This window comes from Geotrypetes seraphini, chromosome 9 (genome assembly GCF_902459505.1).
Source record: "Geotrypetes seraphini chromosome 9, aGeoSer1.1, whole genome shotgun sequence".
NCBI classification, from domain to species: domain Eukaryota; kingdom Metazoa; phylum Chordata; class Amphibia; order Gymnophiona; family Dermophiidae; genus Geotrypetes; species Geotrypetes seraphini.
Window position 1 is genome coordinate 125,276,934 of NC_047092.1, and position 20,589 is coordinate 125,297,522.

At 40.7% G+C, this 20,589-nt stretch overlaps 1 protein-coding gene across 6 annotated transcripts in view; it reads left to right on the plus strand.

Annotated features, from left to right (window-relative positions):
• DGKD (diacylglycerol kinase delta) overlaps nucleotides 1-7,706 on the plus strand; it is a 327,255-nt gene extending 319,549 nt beyond the window's left edge. For all 6 annotated transcript variants that reach the window (XM_033959775.1, XM_033959776.1, XM_033959777.1 and 3 more), the window contains one exon: nucleotides 2,859-7,706. In XM_033959775.1, coding sequence (XP_033815666.1) covers nucleotides 2,859-2,948 — 90 coding nt within the window. In that variant the 3' untranslated portion in view covers nucleotides 2,949-7,706. The remainder of the gene's footprint in view (nucleotides 1-2,858) is intronic.
• The last annotated feature ends 12,883 nt before the right edge of the window (nucleotides 7,707-20,589 follow it).

Consider the following 20,589-nt stretch of genomic DNA (forward strand, 5'->3'; position numbering starts at 1 on the left):
AGGGGAGATATGATAGAGACCTTCAAGATCATGAGGGGCATAGAGAGGGTGGATAGGGACAGATTCTTCAGACTGAAAGGGACAGCAAATACGAGGGGGCATTCGGAGAAACTGAAGGGAGATAGGTTCAAAACAAATGCAAGGAAGTTTTTTTTCACCCAAAGGGTCGTGGACACTTGGAATGCGCTACCGGAGGAAGTGATCAGGCAGAGTACGGTACAGGGATTCAAACAGGGATTGGACGGATTCCTGAAGGATAAAGGGATCGTGGGATACTGAGGGAGGAGCTGGGATGTAACACAAGTATAGAAAGCTAATCAAGTAATGAGTATAGAAACCAAACCAGGTCGTGCATGTGCAAGACCGGAAGGTTAGGACTTCGATAGGAAGACAGGATTTAAATGAGAAACCAAGGTGGCAAGGGAGCCTCTTCTGGTGATACAGACAGGTCGTGACCAGTCTGGGCCGCCGCGGGAGCGGACTGCCGGGCAGGATGGACCTATGGTCTGACCCGGCGGAGGCACTGCTTATGTTCTTATGACCACTGCAGAACCCTAAGACCATCAAGGCTAACTCATTCAACATTCAAAAGTCCACTTATAGTGCAGTAATTTTATTTATTATTATACTTTCATTGATAAAATTGACTGTGCATATTATGATCCATATTGTCAAGCACCTTTACTACTGTCATCTTTTGCAACAGGTATTTAATTTCAACGAAAACTGGATCTAAATAGCCCTTTCCTTACCCCCCTCCCCACTTGCTTCTCAGAGCAGTTGTTCCATGAAACAGTCATTTATGAAACTTAAGCTTGTTGACATGCCCTGATGAAACATTTGCTCAATTGATTTTGGACATATTGAAATTTTCCATAATTATCAATGTTTCCAAGATATTCAAGCAGCTAGACCTCTCATTTGAGCATCTTTTCTACCATAACTACCTCTGAACTTACAGTCATTCTCACAAAGAATACATTTGGAACTTCTTTATACTCCAAAAAGGATAGCTTTCCAAACACATTCCAGTGTAATGCTGTGGAAAAATCTTGTCTGGAGGATCATGATAGCCAAGAACAGTATGTTGCAGGGTGCTACTTTTGGAAATCTCATAAGAGCTGACATTTCATGGTCTGCCAGCTACAAAGGCCTGTACATACTCAAATATTCAAAACTGGTAAGGCGAATTAACAGATTAGGAACTGCCAAATGTAAACCAAAATTTCCATTATTATTCATGCTTGGCCAAACTAGAGCCCCAGTGAGCCATAGTTATAGAATTCTAAGTTTTCAGTGAGCAGTGCATATTTTGTATGATGATAACCTTAGAATTATTCTTAGAGAGCCAGAGATCATCTATAAGTGTTCCAGTCCAGTAGTGTACATGGCATAAAGAGGCCTTGGTATGATTTATGGATCAGACTTTCCATTGCTGGGGTGCTGCAGAGGCAGCTTTCACAATTGGAGGGGAAAGAATAACAGTCATTGTTCAACAGTGATTACAAGTGGCTATTTAGTCATGCTAATGTTACAGTGACATGAAATCGTTGAAGTATAATTCTCATTCATGCAGGGCAAAAAGCACAAAGTGTCTTGAAAGAAACTGAGAAATGAGTCTTTGCAAAATTCTCTTGTGCAAACCTTTGTCATCACTTAGACTTTCTTTCTGCAACTGTAACTATATTCTGCTTGGTAACTAAGAAACAGTGTTAACTGCTTTGTAGCTAGGCATATGAGTGCATGCAATTTTTATCTAGCCAATTACATTCCTACTTCTCTGCATTTTTGGCAGTTGATTGTATTTGAGGATGTTTGGTGGCTAAGTTGCATTAGAGGCTATTTGGCCTTTACAGTAACTAGTCTTAAATTTGATTTGTTGCACATTTGCCTGGGTATTTTGTGGTAACTGCAACTGATTGTATGTTTCATAATAGCTGTTTATATGCAACTGTATAGTTTGTGGCATTAGATAATACTAGTGGTCATTTGATCATGGTTAAGTTTTGCCACAATTGTGCATGACCACATTTATGTGCAACTGGTTATCTTTGATGCTTTGTGTATAGCGGTGGTTCTTAACCCAGTCCTCAGGATACACCTAGCCAATCTAGTTTTCAAGATATCCACAATGAGTATGCATGAAATACAGTGGAGGCAGTGTGTGCAAATTTATCTCATGCATATTCATTGTGGAAATCTTGAAAACTTGATTCGCTAGGTGTGTCCCAGGAACTGGGTTTGAGAGCCCCTGGTGTATAGTAATCTAGCCTTGTGGCTCTTTCATATCTTACTGGTCACATTAGTTACGTTCAGTTCAATTTATATGCATTTCTATGTCTAAACATGATTACATGTTGTGATGGTTTTGTATAGTTTTTATGCTTGCATTGAATAGGCATCATGTATTTGTTCTTTTGTCTGACTTTATCACATTGTTAATGGCCTTGCTTGCTGTATGGTAGTAGTATGTGTGTAGTTGAATATACTTAGTAATATGTAACTTCACTATTAATGGTATCACAGGCCTGAGTGCATCCTGGCAATGGCAGAACAGTTGCAAGATTTCAGATGAGTAAAATTCTGAGACATTTAATCCAAAAATAGCATTAGACCAAAGGAGGGTTTTGCAAGTGAGCTTCAGGCCTGTGATAATAGGCATGAGAGTGACAGTGCTTGTCTGTAAGTAAGACGAATTCCAACTAGGTGAAAATTTTGGGCTTTTTATATCTAAAGAGTTGTCCTGTAAATGTTGTTGGTACAGCATGTATGGATTTCTTTGGTTTATTTTGGACGACTGATTGATTTGTAGATGCGATCCTCTGTGACCCTTGAATAAATTATTTTTTTTTTTCTAGGACCTGGGTGTGGCGAAGGTGGGCCACATGAAGAGAATTTTACATGGGATCAAGGAGCTGAGTCGCAATCCTCTTGCCAACGAGGCTTAGTTTCTGTTTTCACTGCATGCATCTATAAATCCCCTTAGACTCTGCAGTTATGCATAGTGCACTTTTCGCCAGATGCAGCAGACAGATTTGGAACCACTAACAGGTCAACTGAGTTAGTGTTGGCTTATTCTGATACTTCAGTTCATCACCTAAGATTTTGCGAGCTGCAGCTTTTTAAGAATGAATTCTTCAGTTAGGAAGAGCCCTATTTCCTTCTCACTTTGAGATTGTGGGATTTCAGCTGACCACAATGTAGGCTTCATTTCCTAGAGAAGTCATCCTAGTTATCCATATTACACTGAGTAGCCAGTCGCAAATCTTTATGGAGAACATTGTTCCAGTATATATGTGGTATGGCGGTGAAGACAATCAGAACTTTTATGCCAGATATTTATGCAGATATTTCATAGGCCTGTGTCTTCTAGGATCAGGAGTGTTGCAAGTGGCAAACACACTCTACCTAACACACCCACAAGTGTTCTGGTTGTCTTCCCATCCTGCCCATTTTCATGACATCAGTAAAGGAAGCCAATGGACAGGGTGCAATTTTGGTACCCTGGCCTGTCCTGCACATCTGCACCGGCCCTGTCTAGGATACCTCAGTCACAGTCTTTGGGTACTGTAAAAATACTTACCAGTTGCAGAGGACCTCATTATGCAGCTAAACAATTTACTGATTTTCATTTGCAAATGCATTATGCCTTACAATTCTGGTCAAAGAAAATTACACCAAGCCTATAATATCAGTACAATTCAACAGCCAGTCATTTCCTAAGGATGTGACACAAACCACCAGCCAGTTGAGGAAGATGAGAATATTCAATCAAGAAGGAGAAGAAACCAAAATTGCCAAAGTGATTTTTTTGTTTTCTCATTTAACCCTTTCTTTGATGGTTGTGTCTGTGGTACTCATCTGTTTCCATACCTCAGCCCCTTTCTCTCTGAGGTGCCTTGCAGACTGACACTGTACAGAAGGAAAATGTTCCATAATATATGTATACATAGACTGAGTCATTCACCAACTTCTGTATTGATGGCCTTCATGTGTGCTATTGTCTTATATCCCTGAGTGGTTCAACACATTTATAAAACTGGCAGATGGCCTTGAAAGTCAATTAGTCATTTCCAAGCAGTAACTGATGCTTTCAGATTTTGTTTGAATTACTGGGTATGATACAGTGATTATTTGCCTAGTAAAAATTTTCATAATGCCATGAGTTGTAAGAATGAAGATATTCATACTTTTAGTCTTTGTGCAAAATATATCAACTTTGCTCCTAGTGTCAGTAAGTTTTAAACTTTGGTTTCTGAGTTTCACAAATCATTATAACTAACCCTTGGGGTGGGGCCAAAAGAATGATAAGAAAATGCCACTGTGAAACTTTGTGACCAAGATTTAAGTCCGATCTCCATGAATTCTGTGCCTTTGAACAAAAAGCCACACTTTCCCTTGTGGTCTGCAATTGAAGTGACTTCAGACAATTTTATCTGTCAATGCCTTTACCCAATTGAAATTGGGAATCATTAATGATATGATCATTAGGATCAAAAAGCACTTCAGGGGACTGCCTGGGTATAAAATGACATATGAAAATTGAAATCAAATTGCCTCTTATCTACCACTTTAGATCTCTGATTAGAAATTTGTATTATTTAAGAAATAATCATGAAAGATGGTGTTCATTGGTCAAATAACATTATATATGATAAGTAAAGTTTGCTTACTATGTAACAGAAACAAAGGACTTTAGACTTATAAAACTTCAAGTATTTTTGTGGTTCAAGAAATGCAAAGATATTTCAAAATAGTTGAAACTGTGAAAGCCATTGAATTTGCTCAGTAGGGCAAGTGGTAGGAGAGAAGATTCTTTTCTTTCTATTTCACACTATGGTGTGAACAGTTACAGAGAATAGTTGTCAATATTATTTCAGTGGAGTAAAGTACTGTTAATGTTTATTATAGACATTGTAAACTGAGTGACTCAGGTGCGCAAATCATGGAGCTTTATGAATGAATTGGAATGCCAGCATCTGTACTGGACATTATAGTTTGTTTTCGCTTTCTTGAATGAATTGGAATGCCAATTCCTTTACTGGGCATTATAGCTAGATCCTGGAGTTGTTTTGGGGGTTTTTTGGGAGGGGGGAACTCTCTCCTCCCATGCCTGCTCATGTAAGCCTTTAGCACTCATTGATTTCTCTTAGCAGTAAGCCATGCCTCAAGAGCCACATTCACAGGTCCTTATTAATTCAAACTACAGATTCAAGCATGAGCTGTAACTTGAGTCTGAGTGGATTTCAATATTCAGTAGTATGAAAAGAGCTGTGCAGAACAACACCCTGAAAAATCACAAATGGCTCCCAAGTCACAGATTAAGGATTGGATTATCAACTTTTTGGACATTAAACAAAAAACATTTCTGGTTAAGGTGATGCACCTTTATAAACTGAATTATACTTTTTTGGCACATCTTTTGGACTGCCATGCTAACACTGTAGAGAAGGATCAGCAGCAGAAGAGTGGGATAGTGCAATAGAACAACAAAAGAGCTTTATTTCTTTCCAAAAGATGCCCCATACTCAAATTTTGTAAATTTTTTATAGCTTTGCTTAGAAAGAAGAGAGAATGTATCTATTTTTCATTGTAACCTATCAATATCATAACCCTGTCAGAGGAATGCATCTTTCTTTACTCCATATTTAAGGTGCTGTAATAGGTGTTTTTATGGCCAAAGAGCAGCTGGACAAATAGCGTCAACTTGTGCTTCATCAAATGTCTAAAGCTGGGACACAACAAACTTTGAAGAGATTCTGTGTAAATATTTTTTAAATGAAGAAGCCAATTGCACGAAGGCAACAGCCTGTTTAAGTATAATTGTGTGCAAAATTTTAGGCATTCTTCATTGTATATTTCAATGATTCCTTAAATGAACAGAAACTGATATAACCTCTGCATGGTACAATTGTTATTTATTTGTAGAGCTCTTTTTTTTTTTTACACAGATTCAAAATTTGGAAACACTGAATATGGCAAGTGCAAAATTCTGGTCACCCTTTCAGTCAGTATTCTAACAACAATTTTTGTTGAAATAACAGCTTCCAAATGTAGTAAACTAGAAATATTTCTATTCTTCCTTTTAGAACTCTTCTAGGTCAGAAATATTTTTAGTTCTTCTCATACGTACTGCAGATTTATTTCTGGAGATTATGAATATAACATTCCAAAACCTTCATCTTTATGTCCTGTACTCCCTGGTTGATTTTGAGGTTTGTTTTGCATCATTGTCATAATAAAATATTCAGCCTCTCTCCAGCTTTAGTTTTTTTTACCGATATGGTTATTTAGTTGAATCTATTCATCCTTATACTCATAAAATATTTCCTTTGCCACTGTCTTGTCATACAATTTCAAAGCATTCATGAATAGATCCAGTTGGCAAGTGTTCTTTTTCGCCCAAAATGTTTCACCTTTTTTTCCCCAAATGTGTTATATGGTACTGATTGAAAATAGTTCAGTTTTCATTTCATCAGTCCAAAACATTTTGTAGCAAAAAATTTCAGGTTTATCAAGGTTTGTGATGAGGTCATAGAAAAAGGTTTCTTTCTGTTAGGGAATTTCCAAGTACCTATCTTATTTATTTAGTTTTTATTTATTGTATCTTTAATGCATCATTTTTGTAAACCGCTTAGAAACCTCACAGTTATTAGCGGTATATAAGAATTAAATTAAATTAAATTTCTGACAACTCTCCCATGTGTAAGCAACACTACCATGGAGAACTATTCCAACAGGTCATTTGGTTTGTAGAACTGACAACCATGTTTTGCTGGGGAGAGAGGTTTGTCAAGAAAAGAACTGGATCAACAGTTTTCAAAACTGACAAATATATATGTTACAAATAGTGAGCAACTTCATCAAACAAATCTCAAAAAAGTTTTTCATCACAGCTGAATGGTGGTTCAAGAAGAACAGCAGTTTCAAATACCAAAAAAAACAACTCCCACAAGCAGTGCACAGCAAAAGAGAGCTTTTCATAGAGAGAAAAAGGTGCAAAATAGCCACCATTAAAACAGATCCATATATTGCATGTTTGTAACCATCATAACATTTGTGCACAAACTCATAGGAACAAAAAACTGTTCTCGAGACCAAGCAAATCACTGAAAAGAGATTCAAAACCATTTGTATTTTTTTGTGACTACTGCATCTCTTCTTTTAGAAGTGCTTTATATATAAGAAAAAAAAACAACAATTTATAAGTGCTATCACCACATAGCATTGATGAAAAACTTTTTTGTTCAAGGTTTGCTTGATAACTTGGCCAAGTATGTATATCATATAGTTTAGTTTTGGTTTAAGAGCTTGATGACCCTCTTCTCTCCTGGACAAAACCCTTTTTCTGAGCATGACAGAGGCAACTTTTCTGAATGTGCACTGGCTTATTTAAGAAGTAGTTGGCATCCTGCATATAAACTGTACATTTTTTCTAGCTTATACTAGTTAGAGATTTCTCATGTTTTATAAAGCTATGATTATGCCTTTTTGTGCTTTGTATATGTAAACTAGTTGTAGGTGAATAATAATTCTCTCTGTGTCATTATTGAGCACTGAGCCAACAGTATATGAAAAATGTTCTGCTTTTTGTTTTCCTCATTTTGTTTCCCTTTGTACTCTGCAGAAGTTGTCAGCTTCTGTTCACTTAGGAATTACATAAGAACTGCCGCTGCTGGGTCAGACTAGTGGTCCATCATGCCCAACAGTCTGCTCCCGCGGTGGCCCCCAGGTCAAAGACCAGCGCCCTAACCGAGACCAGCCCTACCTGCGTATGTTCTAGTTACACAGGAACTTGTCTAACTTTATCTTGAATCCCTGGATGGTGTTTTCCCCTACGACAACATCCGGAACAGCATTCCAGTTTTCCACCACTCTCTGGGTGAAAAAGAACTTCCTTACGTTTGTACGGAATCTATCTCCTTTCAATTTTAGAGAATGCCCTCTCGTTCTCTCTACCTTGGAGAGGGTGAACAAATCTGTCTTTATCTACTAAGTCTATTCCCTTCATTATCTTGAAAGTTTCGATCATGTCCCCTCTCAGTCTCCTCTTTTTAAGGGAGAAGAGGCCCTTCTTGAAGCATATGTACACAATTGCATGGCCACATTTGCTGATGAAACTTGTAGCAGTCGCTGATGTTGGCTGATAGGAAATGTTTTGTTCTTTTGTACTATAGAAGGAGCAGATTGATGATCTTTAGAGGACTTCCTTCAGCCTATGGGAAAGCATCTTGCTGAATGAGGATCCCGTTTTGCTGCATGATTTGCTTTGTGCTGTCTGTTTGGGCATAGTGGTTGTTCATTTCATTGGTAATAGAAGAGCAGCATTTCTGTGGTTACAATTTCAAACTATGGGCTCCTTTTACTAAGCTGCGATAGCGTTTTTAGCGCGCGCTAAACCTGCGCTATGCGGCTAGAACTAACACCAGCTCAATGCTGGCGTTAGGGTCTAGTGCGCATGGTAATTCTGCGCGCGCTGTTGCAGCTTAGTAAAAGGAGCCCTATGTGCCTGTATCATTCTTACTACCTAAATTATGTTAAATCTTTACTATTCAGTATATGTTTATCTGATTTGAAGAAGTAACTGTTTACACTTGATATTTTGTTTCTTAGAAAATATTTGTACTGTAAAAGAAAAAAATAATAATTGTATTCTGTTGTTTTTCTGGTTTCATGGCTTGATGGCTACTGTTGCTTAAGGGGGACTTATCCAACACTTTATTTCTCCCTGATTTCCTCAGTAGTGCCAAAAATAAAGGGTCACATCTTGGTCCCTGTATAGCTTTGGAAAAAGAGCAATGTGCTTTATAAGACAGACTGTTCATTCATCCTGTTTGTATTTATTTTTATAATTTATACCATGATTCACATATCAGACTGGTTTTGTACAGTATGTTATGTACAGCATGACTGTTGTAAATAGATTTTTGTCATGTATATAAAGTACACCAGTAAAAAAAACAAAACCCCAAAACAGCTTTCTGAACATTATTTGATGCGCTTTTATGTATTTCTTGGGTGTTGTCACAGCTTTATACACATTGTAAATTCTTGTTACCATTTTGAAAAAAGAAATGTGTATTGTCTTAATTATAAATATGAAGGAAAATAGGTAATACCCTTGTTAAAGTGATACAGGAGAGGTAGGGCCTTTTTTGTTTTAATTGGAGAGGTTGATTATACTCTAGATCAGTGTTTTTCAACTTTTTTACTCCTATGGACCAGCATCGGTAAATAGGTGTAAAAATTATTCTGTGGTCCAGCATCGGTCCGTGGACTGGCGGTTGAAGAACACTGGGCTAAGTTGTGGGCCAGACCCCACCTATCTCTACCCAATCTCCACCCCAGACCCCGCCCCCATAATAGTACTAATTGTAACACTATTTTTTCCATTCATTTTTCACAGATGCACAATATAATCTTATTAACAACATAATGGTTAACCACAAAATTAAACTACACAAAGCACACTGACAGCAGATGTAAATTCTCAAAATTGACATAATTCAATCACTAAATTCAAAAATAAAATCATTCCCCCCTACCTTTGTTGTCTCCCTCCCTGCCTTACCATCTGGCCTGCTCCCGCCTGGCCATTTTATGCCGCCCCTGGTATTATCTTCAGGCCGGCTCCCTCTTCCTCACTGATGCAGTGCACAAAGCTGCGGGCAGCAGCTCCTTGCGTGTCCCATGTTTCATCTGGAAGCCTTCCCTCTGACATTGCAACGTCAGAGAAGGCTTCCTGTTCAGGCGCAGGATGCGCGTAGGAGCCACTGCCCGTGGCTTTGTGCACTGAATCAGTGAAGAAGAGGGAGCTGGTTCGAAGATAACGTTGCATCGATCGCACCATGAACCGGCAGTTGAAGAACACTGTTTTGGGCCTGATGCACGTGCTGGCCCTGTGGACCAGCAGGAAATTTCCATGGACCGGCACAGGTCCATGGACCGGTGGTTGAAGAACACTACTCTAGATAAGGGAGATAGAAGAAGAAATTTCTGTTTAGAGAAAATGGGGAGTGGGTTATACACTCATGAAGTAAGGTAATTTATCTCTAACTTACAATGCTGCGTACATCTGGCAGTGCTATAGAAATAAGTAGTAGTAGCTTGAAAAGATGAGAGAGAAATGGATTATCATGATAAGGGGATGATGGCTTGTGTCCCGTGAGAACTGAAGGCAGCCATTCAGGGAGCGGCGCAGGCTCAGGCTGGAGCACAAAAAGCTCATTCCTGCCTTGTGTGCCGCTGGCCGCAAGATCTGAGCCAGCTGTCCAGCGAGGGAGGGGCTCAGCATGGGGCAGGAATGCGGAAAGTTTGCTTCTACCACCAGGATTTTAAAAGGTATAGGGGGAGGGGTAAAAAATTGTTAGTCAACTGGGACGGATCCCTTCTGTCCTGGCCTACCAGTAGACCACCAGACACAATATTTGTTCCATAAAGGGGGGGGAGGTTGCATTTTATGGAGCGAAAAATACAGTATTTGGAAATTCTCACAACTGTTGAGGGTATACCCCGATGAAGTTTAAAGATAGGCTAATAGGCATGGATGTCATTTTGACACTGGTCAGCAATATCGTGGGAAGATATTTGACAGCTTTCCTTCAACCCAGGCTTAAAAATTAATGAAGACTACTAATGATCAATTTTACATGTAGAAATAAAGGACAGAAAAACAGTTGTAAGTGGTAGTGGTTAAGAACATAAGAAGTTGCCTCCGCTGAGGCAGACCAGAGGTCCATCTCGCCCAGCGGTCCGCTCCCGCGGCGGCCCATCAGGCCCATTACCTGAGCAATGGTCCCAGACTATCCCTATAACCTACCGCTACTCTTATCTGTACCCCTCAATTCCTTTATCCTCTAGGAACCTTCTTTGATTATTGGTTATTGGATATCTGTGACTGGCTGTACCGAGTTGTCTTTCTTATGAAGTAAGATACTGAAGGAAAAATCACTATGGATATCTAGTCACAGATGCCTTAATTTAGTCTAGTAAAAATGTATTGTCTACAGGGGTGTCCAACCTGTGGCCCCGTGAAGTATTTTGTGTGGCCCCGGTCGAGGGGATGCAGTGTTTTCCTCTGCTGCCCCCGGGTGTTTACTGTCTTGCCAGCTCCCTCCTGTGTCTTGCTGCAGTGTTGTTTGTGCAGCCCCAGAAACATTTTTTTCAGTCAGTGCGGCCCAGTGAAACCAAAAGGTTGGACACCCCTAGTCTAAAGCATATTTGTAGGCCCTCATTTTTACCTATCCTAGTAAACAAGATAGCCACAATATTTTTCCAATTGAATTGAAGTTTGTGCAACAGGATAGTAGCTTACAATTTTCATATACTTTTGATTTCCCCACCAGTCTGGAACACCAGACATTCTTCATTCCACTGCTACTGCTTCTCTCTTGATATTTTCAGCAGAAGCAGCATCATATGACAGGGTGCTTTCTCTCCTCAAAAATTGTAATAAGGTTACCAGCCAGCAGTAGGTTTGCCCATAGAAAAGCACACTTAACAATATAGTGGAGAAAAAGCCTCAAGCCATTTATCAGAGCTGGCAATCAAAAAAAAGATTTATAGTCACTCGCTTTTTATCATAGGCAAAAAAATTCCACTTTCAATAATGCAATTTTCAAAAGAGATATAGCCCACATAGTAAATGACGGCAAAGACCCGAATGGTCCATCCGGTCTGTCCAACCATTTATGCTCCTTAAATTAATCATTTAAGTGGAAAGCAACAAAGAGCAGCTGCAGTCAAAGCAAAACAATAAATACTGACAGCTACACTAACTCAAAGATTTGATGTGAATTTTTACCTGCAGGAAGAGTGGGAAATTTTCAAATACTCCATTTACCTTGGTACATAAAAGGCTTTTGGAAATTGTCATTAAGAACATAAAAATAACTTTCATTCCCAACTGTTACGCCAAACCACAGTTTTCACTCCCAACATATACTCACGCACCACCAAGGCTTTCTACAGCATCTACACAAATAATTCTTGCTCCTACCCATCCAGGTACAACACAAGAACAACTTTCTCACAGCCAACTAATCGTTCCCATACCTAAACCCAAAAAAATAACTTACACCTCACGCAAACACATCGTTTCCCCCCCCCCCCCCAATTCTGGACAAAAATAGATGAAACAATCCAGGACTGTGACCCCAAGAACTTCATCTCACAGTGGAACAATCTCACTACCAACATCCTTGATGAACTAGCCCCACTACAAACCAAAACTAGAATCAGCAGAAGATTAGATCAATGGTTTGACAATGAACTACTCCTACTTAAAAGACAATGCAGATGACTAGAAAGAAAATGGAGAAAAACTAATCTAGATCACACGAAAACTGCCTGGAAAAAAACTAACAAACAATACAAAATACTACTAAAGGACAAGAGAAAAACACATTACACTAATCTAATAGGCACAGAAACCCATGATACACAAAAACTATTCCAAATATTAAAAGACCTAACAGACACCAAATCCTACATGACCACTAACAATACCCCACCCCCCCCTCAGCCACCCTCTTAGCAGAACACTTCAAGAACAAAATTACAAATGCCAGAGCCACCCTCAATTGTATCCCATCCCACCTAAACAAACTCACAATTCTTCCCACAGATAAAGAATCAACTGCAGCTGACAGAACATGGTCTCAATTCCCCAACATACAATGGTCTGAATTCAATAAACTACAAAAAGTACAGCCACGCATTCTGTGACCTTAACCACTGCCCATCATATCTCCTTGCAACCTCCAGCACAAAATTCCATACTCTACTTCTGTAATAGATACAAACCATGCTCACTGATGGCCTTTTCCCAACTGATCTCAGCGAAATCATCATCACCCCAATCCAAAAGGACCAAAAGACCTACCATCCAACTACAGACCCATTGCCTCAATACCTCTATATGTCAAACTGACAGAAGGACTAGTAGCCAAACACCTCACCAACTATCTAGATGACCATAATATACTTCATCCCACGCAATCTGGCTTCAGATCCAACTTCAGCACAGAGACATTACTAGGCTCCCTCATTGACACAGCTAGACAACACCTCAACACAGGAAAAAAAAATGCTTCTCATACAACTAGACCTTACCGCAGCATTTGACCTTGTAGACCATAACATCCTACTGCAAATTTTGGTTGCAATAGGCATCTCAGATAAAGTATACTCTTGGTTTGAAGGCTTCCTAAAATCCAGAACATACAGAGTAAAATCAGATAAAGAAAAATCTGAACCTTGGTCCAACCCTTGCGGCGTACCACAAGAATCCCCGCTATCCCGTACTCTCTTCAACCTATACACTGCATCTCTCAGAACATACCTAGTTAATCTAGGCATCACCACCTACAGTTATGCAGATGACATTACCATTCTCATACCTTTTGATCAACCAAAGACCGCCATGACAAACACACTACACCGAACACTAGAAACAGTAGCAACCTGGATGAAAGATCACAAACTGAAACTCAACACAGACAAAACTAAATTCATCCTCCTCGAAAATGACAAAGTCCCAACCATAACCAATATAGAAATTAACATAATCAACTATCCCATTCAAACTACCATAAAACTACTAGGAATGGCTATAGACCAATTGCTGCACCATGCAACCACAAATAAATAAAACAATACAGAAATCCTTTGCAGGGATGAGAAACCTAAGACAAGTCAAAAAAACACAATTCCAGCTTATAGTACAATCCCTAATCCTAAATCTACTAGATTACTGCAACATCATCTACCTCCCCTGCCCTGCTACAATGACTAAACAACTACAAACAATCCAAAATACAGCTCTGAGACTCATCTACTCATTGAGAAAACACGACCATATTACAAAAGCATACATCAACTCACATTGGCTACCAATCCAAGAAAGAATACTATTTAAATTCTACTGTATGTTATTTAAAGCCTTAAACGGAGACAGCCCAACCTACCTGAACAACCGCCTCATCCAAACCTCAATCAGACATAGAAAAACACACACCCCATTCACACACTCCTCGGTCAAAGAAGTAAAACGTAAAAAACTATACGATGGCCTCCTGGCCACTCAAGCAGCTAAACTAGATAACCAAATCTCCAATCTACTGATAACAACACCAGACTACAAGACGTTCAGAAAAGAAATAAAAACTAAACTCTTCAAGACATTCCTGAAACAGCCATAACTTCAGAAAAGAAATACAAACTATACTCTTCAAGAAAGTCCTGAAACAGCCCTAACTTCAAACTTACCGTCCTTCCCCCCTCCCTCTTCCCGCCACACAGAAACTACATAACCTACTCTTTACCTCTCTAGAAAGGACAAATGTTCTTCCATTGTAACCCTCTGTTTTTTATCTCTCTTGTAATCCGCCTTGAACCGCAAGGTAATGGCGGAATAGAAATCTCTAATGTAATGTAACATAACCATCCATTTTCTCCCACCCAATGATTATTCAAATAAACACAGAAACAGATTTTCCCAATAAACTTACCCTATTCGAATTAGTACTATCCTTCCATCCTCCCTCCCACCCCAATTGTAAATACTCAAAGGTCAAAATTAGGACAGAAATAGCCCCCCGCCCACCCTTCCCTGGATGTGTATGAAAATAAACAAAAACTAACTCATAATCAAAGACCTACTATAGTGTAGTAACATAAGATATCAACGGGCCCCAAACCAATTTAAATAAATTACTGTGCGCCAAACTATCGGCATTCATTTTTTCACACCTATAGCTGGAGCACAGATTTGCCCACCAGAAAGGGAAATTTAGACTATCAGAATTCTTCCAATTTCGGGTAACCATCTGCATGGTTATCTCGGTCATGATAAGGAAAAGACGGTATTTATACCGATCCATAGGGGGTTTAATATGTAGTAATGTTCCACATATGACCGCCTCATACGTCAGTGGACTTGATGATTCCAATATGTTGTTAATTTTACCCCATATTGACCTCCAAAAGTTAAGTATCAAAGAACAATAGAACAGATATCCAGTGTCCCAATGTCTAGATGACAGTGCCAGCATCTATTAGATTTAGAACTATCTAACCTGTGCAATCTAACCGGGGTCCAAAAAGATCTATGTAACAAAAAAAAACCATGTTTGTCTCATAGATGCTGATGCTGTACATCTCATCCTTCAAGTCCAAATACGTGGCCATCGAGACACAGAAATATACTGCTTTATCTCAATGCTCCAAATGTCTCTCAGACTAGATTTTGGATTTTTATACAAGAAATCAGATATTAATTTCTGGCAGCCTGATGTCCTGAAAAATCTGTCTGGAAACCTGCAAACCATAATGATTTTTTAGATTTTGCTAATCAGGGAACCCCTTCTGAATGGCTTGCTTCAACTGCAACCACTTATAATTTTGAGATTTAGCAATACCAAATGTTTGTTGCAATCGTGAAAAATCAAGCGTTTTCCCATCTGATGTAACATCTTCTAATGTATGAACGCCTGCCTGCATCCAGTGCTTCCAGAAGATTTCAGAACCGCCTATTTGAATCTTGGAATTTAGCCATAGGGATTGATAAGTGGATTTCTCTACCAGAACATCTGTTAATTAATAAATTTCAAAGTTTTCCACGTGTCCATTAAAATATTTTTGTCCTTTACATATCTGGGTAATCTGATACTCAAAACATGAAACAGTCATTCACTTTAGAGTTAGGGGTTGTTAGGATTACGATGAGGTTCAGTTTTCACATAGGTTTTTATCTTCTTTCAAAATATAGGGCTCCTCTTACAAAGCCGCGTTAGCGGTTTAATGTGCGTAATAGCATGCACTAAACTGCCGGCCATGCTAGACTCTAAAGCCAGCATTGAGCTGGCGTTAGTTCTAGCCACGTAGCGCGGGTTTAGCACATGCTAAAAAGTTGCGTGCACTAAAACCGCTAACGCAGCTTCGTAAAAGGAGGTAAAAGATCTAATTGTATGTAACTGGTATATCATTCCAAGTTTTTATTCCCAGGGAATTGAATGATAGTTGCTGGTGCTTGTTAAACTTCCCCTTTCGTAGTGTAGGAAATGATAGTGTATATTTTAGAGAATGACACAGGGGGAAAATCTGTCCCCATCACTGCTCCGTCCCCGGCCCACCGTCCCCTTCACTGCCCCGTCATCGTCCCCACAGCATCCATATGAGCCTCAGTACTGCAATATTTAGCTTATGCCTTCCTTATAAATCAAAGTTCCTGCTGCTGAACTAGAGAAAGAGATGTTCAGCTGGCAGGGCTTTGTTTATAAATTTTTATCAACAAAAAATACTGGACACCCCATTTTACTTCCAATCCCCTATATGCCACATATACTCCAAACCATATATATATATATATATATATATGTATGTATGTATGTTTGCATATGCTTTGATCCCATAGGAGTCCTTTTATGAAGGCACGTTAATGGATTTAACACATGCTAACAAATTAGTGTGTATTAAGTGCCATGCAGCCTATAGGTATATAATGGGATTCATGGCATTTAGTGTGCACTATATATGCTGGTGTCAAAGTTGGAGGGAAATCAATTTACATCGCCCCCCTTAATCTCTCACAGCAAGATTTTTAATGGGAAAAGACCCTCAGAGATACCACCACAAACTTCATAGTATCTGGCTTTATGTATCCATTCCTCACCGGGTCTTATTATATTTGTCTCAAAACATTTTACTATTTGCTGTTTAAAATTAGTGAAGATGTTTAAATACTTAGCTTTATATTAGTGGTCAAACTCTCAGGAACTATCATGCCAACATGTTTCACCCGACTCGGGGACTATCATGCCAACATGTTTCTTCAAGGCTATTAATTTATCCCTAGTATTGTATACAATAAATAAGCTTTAAAATTATATCTAATAAATAACACCTATATTCTATATTAACAACATGAAATCATTTGTACCTTTGTGTAGCTTTTCGCCCTATGTACTGACCACCTAGTATAGTTTACCTAGATGGCCACGGCGTCTTGTTCTCTGTTAGAAATACCTCCTGAGTCAGCTGATGGTGACATCATCCAGGCGAAACCACCACTGTGTGCCGGGAGGGAAATTCCTATTGTATCTTATTTTATGAACTTTTCAATATAAACACACCCCTTATATCTACTTATATTGATCAATGGAAAAAAATCAATGGGGACCCCCCCCAAAATCCACCTCATATCAGCGTTAACCATTCTAATTCAAGATTCAAGCCAAACAGCGTGACTGTATTAAGGCGAGAAATCCACCTCCGTTCCAGAAAATTAAGCTTTTCATAAATTCTAAATATGTTGGTGTGCATTAGTAAAAAGACCCTTTGGAGAACTGACTTGCATTTACAGAAAATCTGTGAATACTATATAAATACCATGATATGTGTCCCTGCAACACAAAGCAAACAAGTTTTACAGGCTTTTACTAAAACACCCTCCACATTTTCTTCACAACAGTGGAGTTACCCATAACCAAAGACGATCACTTATATCTCATTTATTAAACATGTATATACCACCAGTTTGCCTAAAATCCATTCCTATCCGTCCTTAACTCATTATACATTTTTAGAGTCTTACTATAAAAACTGACAGCACAAAGATTTACATTGCTTTACCCCCCCTCCAAAAATTTGCCCATAGCCAAATGTGTCTTCAAGGACATAGAAACATAGCATTCAGATCCTTGCAGAACATGGTGCTACGTGACGGAAAAGCTTCCTCTGTACATGCCAAACAGGTCCCTCTGCTCCCAGGATGAAATACACCTCAAAATGCCCTCTGGTTGTGTTCTCCAACTGCAAACCGCCAAATGACAGTCTTACTTCTACTTCATACTGACCCTCTGGAATCAACAGCCCCCACAGGAGAGGGGGAAAGCCGACAGCTGATCTGATGTTGACGCTTCGGACAACAGTATCCAGAACAGATGCTGAACGGGCTGACTGCACGGAGGAAGTAGAGAGACCAGTGGACCTTATGATCAGACAGCGAGGGAAACAACAGGTAAAGGGAGCTTGCTGGGAAGAGACTAAAGGGCATGGAGACACAGGGGGACTGGGTGGCGCGAGGGCGAAAGTTGAGGGTATCATAGGGGCTACACAAGGCGAGGGGGATCGAACAGAGGCAGGGGCCCAGGAGGGGGCAAGAAAACCCAGAGGAAAAGCGGGGAAGTGGGGTGGCGGAAATGTGGGGAAGATGAAAGCTACGAGGGTAAAGGCTGAGGGCAAAGCAGAAGTACAGGGAACAGGAGAGGCGGCCCAGGTGAATGCAGAGGTGGAGAAAAAACAACGGGACCTGCGGTGCTTATACGCAAATGCAAGAAGCCTCATGGCCAAGATGGGTGAACTAGAGGTCGTGGCCAAGGGGGAAGACCTAGATATAATTGGAATTACAGAAACATGGCGGACAGAGCAGAATCAATGGGATGTGGCGCTGCCGGGGTACAAGCTCTACAGGAGAGACAGGACCCACAAGAAGGGGGGAGGCATAGCACTATATATAAAAGACTCTATCTACTCGGTCGGGATGGATATGGCAACGAAGGCAGAGGGGCTGGAATCGCTATGGGTCAAACTGCCGGGAAACAAGGGTGCAGACATAAAACTGGGGCTGTATTATCGCCCACCTGGTGCGACGGAAGGAGTCGGACACGACTTGGAAGCTGAACTGAGACAGGAGTGCAGGACTGGAAGTGTAACAGTGATGGGGGACTTCAACTACCCGGGGATAGACTGGAGTACGGGTCACTCCAACTGCACTAGGGAAACAGGATTTGTAGAAGCTGTGAGGGACTGCTTTATGGAGCAACTGATCAGGGAACCGACGCGGGGGAGTGCTACTCTTGACCTCATCCTGAACGGATTAGGAGGGCCTGCAAGAGGGGTAGAAGTGGGAGGACCACTAGGCAACAGTGACCACAATGCGATCAGATTCACTTTAGAAAGGGGGACACCCATAGTAAGGAGGACCGCAACAACTGCGCTCAACTTCAAGAAGGGGAACTATGTTGCTATGAGGGAAATGGTGGGGAGGAAGCTCAGATACATCTTTAGGATGGAGACTGTGGAAAGCGCCTGGACCCTATTCAGGGACACCCTGCAGGAAGCACAAAAAATGTACGTCCCCAGTTTCAGGAAAGGCTGCAAGAACAAGCGGTCAAAGGACCCGATTTGGATCTCAGCAGAAGTAAAGAGGGCAATAAACGACAAAAAAGTATCCTTCCGGAGATGGAAAAAGGATCCAACGGAGGAAAATCACCAGGCGCACAGGAAATGCCAAAAAGAATGCCACCGAGAGGTTAGAAAAGCAAAAGGGAAATACGAAGAGGGGCTGGCCAGGGAGGCGAAAAACTTCAAGGCATTCTTCAGTTACGTAAAGGGGAAACGACCAGCAAGAGAGGAGGTGGGGCCGTTGGACGATGGGGATAGGAGGGGAGTGATTAAAGAGGATAAAGAGGTAGCTGAGAGGCTGAACACGTTCTTCTCGTCGGTTTTCACGAGAGAAGACACATCTAATATACCGGACTCAGAGGAGCTCATGAGTGGGGAACAGGCTGAAAAATTGGAGCACATAGAGGTAAGTAAGGAGGATGTCCTCAAACAGATAGACAGGTTAAAATGCGGCAAATCACCGGGTCCGGACGGGATCCACCCGAGGGTTCTGAAGGAGCTAAGACAAGAAATAGCGGGCACAATACAGCATGTTTGTAACCTATCCTTGAAAACTGGAGAGGTACCAGAGGACTGGAAATTGGCGAATGTCACACCTATCTTCAAAAAGGGATCGAGGGGTGACCCCGGGAACTACAGGCCGGTGAGCCTGACTTCAATTATAGGGAAGATGGTGGAAGCTATGATAAAGGACGGCATTTGCGAGCACATTGAGAGAAATGGCCTACTGAGAACAAGCCAGCACGGATTCTGTAAGGGAAGGTCATGCTTAACGAACCTTCTGTACTTCTTTGAGGGAATAAGCAGTCGGGTGGAAAATGGGGAACCCATCGACATCATTTACCTCGATTTTCAAAAGGCTTTCGACAAGGTGCCACATGAAAGGCTGCTTAGGAAGCTGTGGAACCACGGGGTGGGAGGGGATGTGCACCGATGGATAGAGCACTGGTTGTCGGGTAGACTGCAGAGGGTCGGAGTAAAGGGCCAATATTCTGACTGGCGGGGAGTCACGAGCGGTGTGCCGCAGGGATCGGTGCTGGGGCCGTTACTCTTCAACATATTTATCAATGACCTGGAAAAGGAGGCAAAGTGCGAGGTTATAAAATTTGCAGACGATACCAAACTGTGCGGCAGAGTTAGCTCCAGGGAGGAGTGTGAGGACCTGCAAAGGGACCTAGACAAGCTGGAAGACTGGGCGAACAAATGGCAAATGCGCTTTAACGTGGAAAAATGCAAGGTCATGCATATAGGGAAAAAGAACCCGTTGTTCAACTACAAATTGGGGGGGGCATTGTTGGGAGAAAGCGGTCTTGAGAGAGACTTGGGAGTGCTGGTGGATGCATCACTGAAGCCATCTGCACAGTGCGCAGCGGCCTCAAAAAAAGCCAACAGGATGCTGGGCAT